A 12,538-nucleotide genomic window follows, 5' to 3' on the forward strand; every position below is an offset into this window, starting at 1 on the left:
ATATATATATATATATATATATATATATATATATATATATATATATATATAAGTATATATATACATATATATATATATATATATTATATTTATATATATATATATATATATATATATATATATATATTCAATTTGATGTAACAGAAGCATATCATACATAAATCAACTTTAACTTTTTTGTTTTGTTCAATTGTAAAGTTGAAATGTTTGTTTTGTAACGTGTATTTCTTTCAAGTTGGAATTTTATCCCCAAACTAGACTTTCAGTGTCAATTCTCGTTTTTGTTATTTGTCGCATGTGTTGGCGGCCTGTTTGGGTGTTCGTATATAAAGAGCCTGTAGTGTCATTAACTTAGACTAGTTGGTGCACTGGTCTAATATCTTCCACTGGAAAGCTGTTTTATCACCGTTGCACTCAATTGCATATATTTCCGTCGGTGAGTCCTCCTTGGCTTGCTCTGCAACCGTTGTGGTAATATGCCGGCAGGTCTGTCCTACTTAGATAGATTTGAATCAATTATTAAAAAGTGAGTTCATAAACCACATTGGATTTGAGGACTTTATCAAAGCTAGACTTAAGTCTAGGTACTCGGCTCTTAAGTTTCCGAGTGGTGAAAATTGTCTGGGCTGAATGAATTTTGTTCAGCTTTACAAATTCATTAGAAATGTTGCATCTGTAATGTAATACAGGTTGATGGTTCTCGGTATTTTTTGTTAATTAACGGCTACGCCAGCGTTGTATCCTTTTCTCTGTTCTTCCATTCTTAGCTGATTAATTGTATCCTTGACAATTTTTTGTTAATGCTTCATGGAACGCTTTCCAATTAATGGTGCCTCGGAACAAGCACTGTATTGTTCCCTGTTTTATGCTCTTCTCATTTCAAAGAGGTGTACAGCTACAATAGTTCAGAATTGCTCCAGTATGTGATGGTTTTCGATAACCTGTAAAAAAATTGTACCCTACGGTTGTACCTTAAGTGACATATCCAGAAATGGCAAACTGTTTTTCTTTTCCTTTGTTTCTAATGTAAGTTGAAGATTGTGATGGGGGTCATTGAACGCATCTAACAGCTCTTTGGTGTCACCTGTAACTGTTCTCACAATTTTGTAGACATTTCTTAGAAAAACTTACGTTTCGGACGAATGGTTAATGGCAGTCTTATCATTTTTACGGCAGAATGAGCACAACCAAAACTGGTTGTCCATGCTAACATATTCTCTGTTACTGATTCGCTTAAATTTTGCGTGGAACCATCTTTCGCAAATTTCACACTCAACAACGTGTTCGCAATTGCGACAGATGCTCAATTAAGCATTGGTTTTACATTTAGGTGTCTGTAACTTCAATTGTGGCTCCCGAGGTTTCAGCCAAAGGCTAGCCAAAGTCAGTGCCAAGAACGCACCCATTGCCAACCCGTGTTTCTGACAGTACCAACTTTCATTGCATTTGAATTGGCGGTTTGTGATGGCTAATTCCAGCAGACGTTTTATTGTTGTTCTAGGTGAGTCTAGTCTATTGTCCCTAGCATAAAGCGATGGTAGGGCATTGGTATCGACTTTCTTTACAGGAGCGTTGCTGTATAAACTATTTACATCTAATGATAGGATTTGTTCATCTTTTTAAAATTTTATTTGCTCCAGAGTATTTCGTGCGTCAATGTTGTTAGAATCTATGTTTGTTCCTTCAATATTTTGCAAAGGGTGCTAGAAACTTGTTAAGGTGATGGTAACAACTTCCTTCAACTTGGGTAGAGAAAACAGGTCTCGGAGGCCTTTCTTTTTTGTGTAACTTAGCTAATTCGCACAACAATGCCGGTTGTGCTCCGGTGAACCTTAAAATTTCGTAAACCTTAACCGGTATCTTCCCTTTTTTTCCTCATATCCAAGAGGTCTTTGTTTAGTTCTTCTCATTTGTCATTACGATAAAATTACAAATCTTCTCAAGTTTTCTGAACTACTCGCAATCTATCACGTTTTCCAGTTTTTCTGCGTACGTGCCCTTTTTCATAACACAAAAACAAACACCCTTATTAAAAGGGTCAGCAATCAGAGCGTTGTCAAGCAGATATTTTTTCATTTTACTTAATGTTCTATCTAAAGGTGTTTCTTTGAGGTTTTTTGGGTACCATTTTGCTGCCGGTTCAATTTCAAACAGTTTTTCACCTGGTACTTTGTTCTTACGCAGATTCTTTTCAAATTGTCTATGTTCGCCAAGCAATGCAACTTTTTGAACTTGTTCCTTTTTGGATTTGGTACTTTCATGCTATTGGACCAAAAGCAAGAAAGTCCCTGATTAATCCCGACAAAATGATGTTTTCTAGAAAGACCACAGAGTTTTCATTAGGTGATCTTAATGGCTTGTCTTGCCTTTCCGAAAGTTTGACAAGTTTTTCCTGCAGTATTTGTTCAAAACTAACTACATAATTGCAAATTCGGTTGCGCAAGGCAAAAATAACGGAGGACAATAGATGACTATCTAAATTTCCAAGGACAGCTTTTCGACTAGCAGCTCGGTTTTGATAACATTTATTATGAGTGTCATCTGCTGTGGAAACTTCAGACCTTAGCAAATTTAGTTGAAGACTATGCATCACTTGATCCTAAAAATCATGTTATTAGAACACGATTTTTTTTTAAAAAAATCCGGTAATATATATGTGCTAAAGCAAGTTGTAAGAAAATTTATTCTACATCTGCTACTTTCATACTTATATAAACATAATTTTCAAAGTCCAAGTATGGTTTCTAACAGTCTCTTTTTTGCAGACATTTTCTCAACCAATATCTTGGCAGTTTAAGCCCAGGGTAGGGCTAGTGAAAGACCTCCGGTCAGTAAACACCGAAAAGCTATCACTTACAACTGAGCATTCATTTTTTCCTTGCCTCCCATTGATTTTTGCACGGTTTCCTTTTCTCCCTGTTTGTTTTTTCAGCAGTTTAAAAATGGATCGTCAACTTAAATTTTTTTGGAATCTGAGTTCATTGTCAGGTTATAAAGAATACAAAATGCTAAAACGAAAAGCCAGAAAATAAAATAGAAATCACTAAAAACCACTCATTCAAGGAAATTGTCTCCTGTTTGAGATGGTTGATCGCTTGTTGTAGTGGCCAGTCTCAAAACTTCTCCAGCTATCCTCTCAAAGATATTGCTCACGAACAAGTTCATGATCGACATAGCTTTAGAAGAGATGCCAGTGTCGGGGCGGACCTGCTTCAGCACCTTAGATGTAGAAGCAGTGCGTCTCTTTCCTCTTCTTGTTCTTCTTTTTGTCACGTGAGGGCTTCTTCTGTGCCTTGCCCGCCTTCTTCACTGCTTTGCCGCTCAACCCGGGCGCCATCTCTTGTTGCTGTCCTGTGCTGCTCCTCTTCCATTGGACGTGGTTGGGTTGGGTTTGCGGATCATGCTGTTTAATATTTTACGGATTATGATGTGCTCTCTGTCTATCTTTAGTTTGTTGTTGTTGTTGTTGTTGTTGTTGGGAAATTACGACTGCTTGTCGAGGAGTCGCTCTGACCCTTGAGTCTTGCTTTTAGAGAATTTTCCGTAAATTTCTGCATCTATGACAATCGCAACACAGTTGCCACGTACAGATATTTTGAGTGTTGAACAATTTATAAACTAACTTCTACATCAAGTTTAGTATTCGGTTTTTCAGTCCTCGCGGTTTCATTCTCGGTTCGGTTTTCTGGTCGGCAGTTTTTGGAAACGAATTGGTTTGGCACCTTTTTGAGCCCAATTTTTCTGAGCATGAACAATTCTTCGGATCTTCCCCGAACTTAGTTTATTTCAGGTATTTCAATATCGTCTCTTCCTTCTTGAGTAAGCTTTGAGGCGGTGAGGCGATTGTTCATCTGAACGTACATTGGTAATGGCAAGATGTTCAAAAGCCTCAGTTGGTTCTCATAGGGTTCGTTTCGTCCTGTTATCCACCTAACTGCTTTCCGCTGGAATTTTTCGAGATTGGCTAAATCAGATTTTGATAGCGTCGTACAGTTGATTCCGTATAACAAGACTAGCAGAAAGAGCGATTTGTATAATCCCAGTTTTCTGAAGAGTTTTACGGCATAGGCGACATTCCTCCTTATCAAGTATAGGACTCTGTTTGTTTTATTGAGTCTAGCATTTATATGAGCCGACCATGTCAAATACTTGTTGACGTTTATACCGAGGTCCTTGACTGCTTGCAGAGGGTTCAGATTTTTATTTAAGAGTTCAAAATACTTTTCTGTCCCTCTTATGTTTATTATTGCACACTTGTTGACTGCAAGTTCCATTTTGTTTGTCGCTAACCAGTTCTGTACTGCATTTATGTCCTGGAAGTTGTTGTCACTGTATTCTGTTGAGAGAATCTTCAGGTCATCGGCGAACAAATATGGATCGCTAAATCTTAGGACATCTGGGTGGTCGTTGATAAGTATACAGAACAGAAGCAGACCAAGAAGAGAACTTTGGGGGACGCCACTTGTGATTTAAAGAATACTGGAGCTTCTGTTATCAAGACGGATTGTCTTCTATTTTGGAGATTGTCAACCAAAACTTCGAGGAAGCATCCGCTCACACCAATTTGACCTGCTTTTATGAGTAATTCTTTATGCGGTACTTTGTCGAAAGCTTTGGAGAAGTCAGAGTAGAAGCTAACTATGTTGTCACTTGTGTTCTTGTCCATTGCCTCGTAATTCTTTTGCAGGAAAGAAAGCATATTTGTTGTTACAGATCTACCCCGAACAAAACCATGCTGATGCTTGCTCAAGTGTTTTTCAAAGTGTCCATATAGAGGCTCGTACATGCATTTTTCGAAAACTTTACTGTCGATATTCAGTAGAGAAACCGGACGATAATTCGCGACCAGCCTCCTGTCGCCCTTCTTATAAATAGGGGTTACTGATTCAATTTTACGTTGGTCGGGAATTTTTCTCAGGCGCTTTATGTTCCTAAAGACTACGAATAAGACATCAGCCATTTTTGGTAGAAGATATGGGGTACCCGTTAGGGCCCCTAGTCTTAGTGATATCGAGCTCCAATTTTATTCAATTAATCTTTTGTCTTGATATACAGAAGTTCATTAAAGTTGGGTTCATAGAATTGATGTCTTGTACGCTAAAGGAATGTTTAGGATTGTAGACAGAATGAATGAAATCGTTTAGTAAGTTTACTTTGTCTTCAATGTTGGATCCTGATCTTCCACCATTGATTAGAACTTTTGGGAGGTTTGGTGACTTATTAAGACTTTTGAGAAGTTTGAAGATCACACTGGTGTCTCTGGTGCTCATTTTTTTGCTCTTGATAATTTCACCTCTGTCACAACGTTTGAAACTTCGTTACGATGTTTTTCCGATATGACAATGGTTTGTTCGCTAAGAATTTACGCTGAGTGTTCAAATTTTTCATCAAATTGGACGTACTTGGTGTTTTCCAAGGTGGTAGAGATTGCCATTGCCTGGTTTTTTTGGGAATCGTTGCTTGTGCTACGTTGTCGAAAAGTTCGTACATCTCTTTGCACATGTTGCTTATGTTTGTGTAACACAATGGTTTGAAGTCAGCCATTTTGATCATTTCGCTTACTTACGAGTAATCAGCTAATTCATAACTTCGAAAAGTTCTCAAAGTTGGTTTCATTTCTGTATGAAGGCACTCAACCAGAAGAATGATTGCCCTGTTATCTGAAAAGTTAAATGTTTTTGTGAATTCTTCGTCAAGAGCTGAGTGCATGTAACAATTTTGATAGAAAAGCAACGTCCATTATGTTGTTTTTGCGGTCGTTAAAACCAACACTTTGGAGAAAAAAGTTGTCTTCAAAGAGTTCTAGTACTTCCTGTTCGTCAGTGTCCTCACTTGAGATGTTGTGTCAGTTTGTGTTCGGAAAGCTAAGATCCCCACAGATTATTGCTGCGCTGTTTTTTGGTAGGGCTGACAGAAGTGTTCCAAAGTCCTCTTATGTGTATCAGTACCTACTTATTTTTGGGGGGTTGTAGAACACAGAAATAAAAAAGCTGAATTCGTTAATTGCTAGTCTGCAGGTGAGTGAACAGACGAGGTGTTCAGTATTAAGGTGTTCAGTTGATAGGCTGTTTTTTATGGCAATCATTGCCCCTCCGTGAGTGTTGTTTTCCACATGTTGTTTTCTGTCCGATCTATATTTGATGTACTTGTCTAAGAGTAATTCAAATGATGAAATGTTGTCGGTTAACCATGTTTCGCAAGTACAAATAATGTTATAGTCATTGAGCATAACTGCCATAGCAAATTTGCGATCTCCTTTCCAGGATTGCTAAGCTTCTTGTATTAATTAGAGGAATATAGAGGAAACCTGGTCACCATCCTTGATGATTGTCTCCTAAATCTACTTTCTTGCCATCATTGAAAAACTCTAGGTTTCGAATTCTCAGTTTATCGCGGGGAACATTTTCCTCAAGTAGTTCTCTTCGTTTTTTAAGACACAAATTTTCTTTAATTGCGTGTCCTTTTGACAAGGCTGGTAAAATGAACACACCTTTCCCAGTTAGAACTGTTGTTTTTTCGTGGGCTTTCGCTAAAGCTAATCTGACATCATGTTCAGTCGGAAGCGTCAGAAGTAGTGTCCGTGGTTTTTTCCTGGTGCTGCTGTATTTACAAAGTCTTTTTAGATCCGTTATTTGGGTTGTCACTCCTATTCGGTTTAACGCATCGTTCACTTGATTCGTAGTGGGGACAAAATTCTAGGCTTTGGATTTGTCGGAGTCTTCTGGAATCCCTTGTATTCGAATGCTTTTTCTGATATCGTGATCCAAGTCAGGCGGCTGTTTGGAGTCTGCTTTGTATGTAGCAACTACATTTCTTGGCTGTAGGGCAACAGCCTCCGCATAACTTTTATCTGATTTTTCGCATGTAGTTTTAATGGCATTGTCCACTCTTGTATCAACGACTGCTGTTATTCCCTCTTCCGTTTTCTGCAATTTTTTGTTGATCTCCTGCGTTTCTGTTTCAATCTTTTCATTCATCTTGTCAATCGTTCGACATTTTATGAAGTTGTATCTTTCAAAATTATTCAGACATTTTACATAGAGAAGCATTGCCAGTTGACCCGCTTCTTTGAGATCATTAACTGCAACTTGCGTGAGTCTGGTACAAAATGGCTCGAAGTGCATATGAACATTACAGGTGACGCATATGTATCTCGGCGATGTTCGATTTATCTCTTTTTAAAGGTATTGCATTTTTTTTGACATTGTTAAGGGGGATAAAAAAAGCGACACTCAATGAACAGAAGGATAGATAATGCTAGGAGTCTGGACAACTAAATCCTGTCTCTTGAAAACAGAAGAGTCGATACAAAGTTTTCTTCAAAGCTTGGACCTTTAAATCCAGTCTTTTCATAAAAACTTACTATACATTATTAAATGTCCTGAGTTTCTTCCAGTTTCTGTCGTTTCGCTTTTCTTTGTTGCTTATTCGGATTCTTTCGTTTTTTGTAAGTGTCTATTGAGGTCGATACCGTTATTGATAACAATTTCCAGACTGTGGGACAATTTCTAAGGAATGTCTTTGGTGAAGCTCGTTCTACTCGTTGGTCTGTGAGCTGTGTTTTCGTTTACTGTTAGATATGAGATCCTTGACTACGTTGACAACAGGTATGTTCAGACTTTCCAGCTCTGACTGTATGGCGGGTGCACCCTCTCGCTCGGAATACACAACACCTACTGTTTGTTTCAAAGCCCGAAGTTTCTTCAGCAGCTGAGCAGATGACAGGGGAGTTCGGTGGTCGAAAGGATGACCTGTTATAGTGTTGTTTGTAAGGTCGTGCCACACAATAATTTCTTGTTCGTAATCGAAATCTTTGCTGATGTTCTGTAGCGATTTCTTTGGTTTTCTTGCAAGTGGATGTAGACAAATACCGTTGTCACTGTAGACGTTTGCTGATAGTGTCTCTGCTTTTTGTTGTAGTTGAGGGTCTCTTGTTTTTAGTGCGTGGTGTAATGAACTTGCTGCAATAATAATACGTACCATCAGAAAGATAAGGGGGCCTCCTCGGCAGGATGAGCATCATTCTAACAGGTGTTCGTCCGCTCTACGGAAAAATTGATTTACTATGTAATTGCTCTCTGACGCGGCTTTTAGAGCCCCGCATGCTTCTATTAGTTTAAAATTTTTGCGATAAATTTGTTTACTTTGCTGTGATGTTTTCTAGTGGGGGCCCTCTTTTGGACCCTCTTTTCAAAATCAAGTACTCGTCAGAAAACAATGTATTTGAACATAGTATATAATTGGTGGCGCATAGCATACCGGTGGGAAGGGGTAAAGATCCCCATTTCTTTCATGTGAAAATTTTTGTTTAAATTCATATTTCAATGTCCACTTTGTTTTTGCTCATCGTTTGAAACTGCAATGATTTTCAGATAAAATGATATAGTCTTGAGAACAGTTTGAGTTTATAGTTACGTTTTTAAGAGGAATTTTAAGATATTTACCAGTAAACATGCAGAAGTTCGAAAATATTCAAGTTTCTACGGCGGACAACTACACAGTTCCGGAAATGGCCCGGCTGTTCCACAGTTTTCCGAGATTATCTGTTCGAACCTTTCAACCTGTTCCTAACAATTTTGATCTAAATTTGGAGGATGGAAAACTTGAGTTGAACCCGTATTTTATGGTAAATTTTGAATTTCTAACTGGATCTTTTCCGTTTGTGCCCCCCCCCCCCCCCTACTTAGTGGGTTCTTATTATTTGCACTCGCAGACGCACGTACCATATTTTTACATAATGATTTAACATGTAATGACACGCGCTCTGTATCTGGAGGGTGCATAACGTTCTGGGGGGGGGGGGGGGTACAAACAACGGAAAATATCCTTTCTAACTTAGTATTTCCACGTTGAAAGTTTTTGATAACTATTTTAGAGTCTACTTTTCTACCCTGCTGCGTGTGCAATCCTCTTACTATTGTCAATTGTCATAACTGGAATTGTGTCCTGCTGTATGTGCTGTCGTGCGCCACCAGAATCCAAATCGGGGAACCTGAAATGTCTCAAATTTTTCATCGTCGCATTTTCTATCCTCATTGGGTGCGTTCATTTGATGTTGATAATTCTGAAAAATTGGATCGTTTGCGTTTCGGCCCTCACAACCGTTTATGATTCCGTAGTTGCAAATTATTTGCGTTAGTTCGAAAAAAACTTCTAATGAGCTCGGTTACGGTGTGCTAGAATTCTTTTAAGTCTAAAATGCACATGGCCGTAATGCAGATTTATCATTCCATGCTTTCACTAAAATCCAATTGATCAAACCAAAAATTGGCGTTTTGTTAACATTGTTTTGTTTGTTGAATAGATGCTCAACAGCAATTGGTGGATATGGGAACTACCAGTGTAACTTGGGGACGAAAGATCTCGTCCAGAGCTCAGACAATATATCGACTCATGTGTCGTCCATTTATGACGAGGTGAGCATCAATCTTCTTATTTCCAATTTCATGAATCAAATGTACACTGGTAGTATTAGTGAGGAGGACTTCTGGAACACGTCCATGGGTAGTACGCACCCTTCTTCGTCAGCTAGATGAGCTTTGGGTGTGTGTTACAGTTAGAACATAAGCAGCAAACTCTCCACGTGCATGAGTCGTTCTCTAAAAATTTATGTCTGAGGAATTGTGAGTAGATGTTACCACTGTAACAACTAAGACAATATAAAGGTGGGTTTGCTCTTCAGCCGTGTAGGACAATCCAATGGATGAGTAGTGATCCCCCACTATGAGACATCACTGCATCGTATATAATTTTAAAGACAAGATAATAATGCTCTTTTAGAGCTGCGTCATGAGAAATATAAACATAAACATCACTGCATCGTATATAATTTTAAGGACAAGGCACTGTAAGTCTTTTAGAGCTGCGTCAAAAGAAATGAATTTCTATATAAGCTATTTTGTTATGAATCTAGTCTCCTCTCCCGCACTATGGCACTGCAAGAACTATCAATGTCGGTCGGCCGTTTGGAACATATGATAGCCTCTGATGCATATGATAGCGCTGCGCAGAAGAGCAAAACTTATTCTCGTGCGTATGTACGTTATTGCGTCGGAGTATGATTCGTCTTTCTTTTCAGCAATTTTGCTAGCTAGTTGTTTTATAGTGCGCGTAGCAGATGGTCCTGCCCCCATGCAGGAAAACACAAGCGGCGCAAAGTTACTCTTCTTGACGTCAAGTATTCGTTGCTCATACTTCAGGCACTTCTACGACTCATGATACTTGTAAGCTTCTACGGAGTTTTTCGGGCATGACTTGGCAAGTGGGTTAAAGATCTTCGTCGAAGAAATAACGGCTGAACCTGGACCCCCATAGGCCATTCGCTTTAATGTCTAATCGCGAGTTTTGATCTGTGCTAGCATTTTTGTGTATAAAGGACTCGCTTTGAAGCAACTGAAAAGTCGGCTCAATTAAGAGATATTATTAGTAGTAGCTGCAGTTAACGCTTTTATTACCCATATTGCAAGTCTACACTCAGTTCCACTTATTGTATACTCTATTGTCCACTTATTGTTATTGCAGTGACCAAATTTGCAAACATTTCTCCATGTTCACTTATTAAAGTTGTCAAACTTCATCATGAAGTAGTCCTAGTGTATTTCGCTGATAGTTCCCTTGTTCATTAGTGTCATGACCAAAATAGCAAGATTAAATTTCGATCGTGATTATTATAGACTGCATTGTTTGATTGTTGATATCATTGAATGTGTGGTTTTATAGTTTATCCTGATTGGATGAAAAGATTGTTATAATTCTATACAAATGCTTAAATGTTATTGGATAGAACCTGAAAAATAGGGAAGTTGTCTTACCCAGAAGTTTGAATTGAAGACGAGTTGATAGAAAAGAGAGTTGGTTGACAAACAGAACAGATAGGTAGACTGAATTGAAGTTGTGCACAAATGTTTTACAAAGGGTATAGCCACATCGAATTCACTATTCATGCGAAGACCTGACGCATAGAGTAATCAGATACTTAATAGAACATACTAATGTAAGCATTATAAGATGGTGACAATTAAAAGTGGCTAAATAGAAATGCCTGATTTTATAAGCACAAATGTTAGCAAACAAAATATTTTGCTCGCACTAAAGTCTAAAATTGTTAAACTCAATTCTTTTCACATTAACATTGAGACTTTAGATATTCACTTAATTTATGAAAATTTTTCAACCTTTCACGTGGGCGAATTTATATTTTTCAGAAATCTCATTCAAATTATGAATCTATTTTTAACTCACTATACAAAACGAACACAATTATTGAACTTGACCATTCTTAAAAATTAGCTTATCTTGCAAAATAATGTTGCCCAGATTGATAGATATATTTTACGATTCGTTGAGTGACAACAGTAACTTTTCTACTTTCCACCCCGAACAAACGCTCTTCAAATTACCTGACTGCAATGCTACAGTACTTGCAAGATTTTCATCTGCCATATTTTCATCTGCGTAATGTTATTTCACATCATTAAAATGGAACAAATTATGAAAATGTATGCTTGCTTAAATGTTATTGGATAAAACCTGAAAAATAGGCAAGTTGTCTTACCAAGAAGTTTGAATTGAAGAAGAGTTGATAGAAAAGAAAGTTGGTTGACAAACAGAACAGATAGGTAGACTGAATTCAAGTTGTGCACAAATGTTTTACAAAGGGTATAGCCACATCGAATTCTCTATTCATGCGAAGACCTGAAGCATAGAGTAGTCAGATACTTAATAGAACATACTAATGTTAGCGTTATAAGATGGTGACAGTTAAAAGTGGCTAAATAGAAATGCCTGATTTTATAGGCACAAATGTTATCAAACAAATTATTTTGCTCGCACTAAATTCTAAAATTGTTAAACTCAATTCTTTACACATTAACATTGAGACTTTTGATATTCACTTAATTTATGAAAATTTTTCAACCTTTCACGTGGGGGAATTTATATTTTTCAGAATCTCATTCAAATTATGAATCTATTTTTAACTCACTATACAAAACGAACACAATTATTGAACTTGACCATTCTTAAAAATTAGCTTATCTTGCAAAATAATGTTGCCCAGATTGATAGATATATTTTACGATTCGTTGAGTGACAACAGTAACTTTTCTACTTTCCACCCCGAACAAACGCTCTTCAAATTACCTGACTGCAATGCTACAGTACTTGCAAGATTTTCATCTGCCATATTTTCATCTGCGTAATGTTATTTCACATCATTAAAATGGAACAAATTATGAAAATGTATCCCTGCTTAAATGTTATTGGATAAAACCTGAAAAATAGGCAAGTTGTCTTACAAAGAAGTTTGAATTGAAGAAGAGTTGATAGAAAAGAAAGTTGGTTGACAAACAGAAAAGATAGATAGACTGAATTGAAGTTGTGCACAAATGTTTTACAAAGGGAATAGCCACATCGAATTCACTATTCATCCGAAGACCTGAAACCTAGAGTAATCAGATACTTAATAGAACATACTAATGGAAGCGTTATAAGAATTAGTTATTCGTAATCGTTGTTTGCTAGAGGCTCTTATGTAGCC

The 12,538-nt window shown here is 37.5% G+C and overlaps 1 protein-coding gene and 1 pseudogene across 4 annotated transcripts in view; one reads left to right on the forward strand and one right to left on the reverse strand.

The window, feature by feature from the left end:
- Nucleotides 1-3,058: 3,058 nt before the first annotated feature.
- Nucleotides 3,059-3,337, reverse strand: LOC142350509 (histone H2B.3-like; annotated as a pseudogene).
- A 5,014-nt stretch (nt 3,338-8,351) lies between these two features.
- The window catches only part of LOC142351017 (protein tweety homolog 2-like), a 54,705-nt gene continuing 50,518 nt past the window's right edge, over nt 8,352-12,538 (forward strand). For all 4 annotated transcript variants that reach the window (XR_012760934.1, XM_075403064.1, XM_075403066.1 and 1 more), the window contains exons 1-3: nt 8,352-8,626; nt 8,876-9,039; nt 9,305-9,416. Coding sequence is in view for 3 of the 4 variants with exons in the window: in XM_075403064.1 (XP_075259179.1) it covers nt 8,453-8,626; nt 8,876-9,039; nt 9,305-9,416 (450 nt within the window). In the remaining variant the exon portion in view is untranslated. The remainder of the gene's footprint in view (nt 8,627-8,875; nt 9,040-9,304; nt 9,417-12,538) is intronic.

The sequence above is a fragment of the Convolutriloba macropyga genome, chromosome 12 (assembly GCF_964194025.1).
Source record: "Convolutriloba macropyga chromosome 12, txConMacr16.3, whole genome shotgun sequence".
Taxonomy (NCBI): Eukaryota; Metazoa; Xenacoelomorpha; order Acoela; family Convolutidae; genus Convolutriloba; species Convolutriloba macropyga.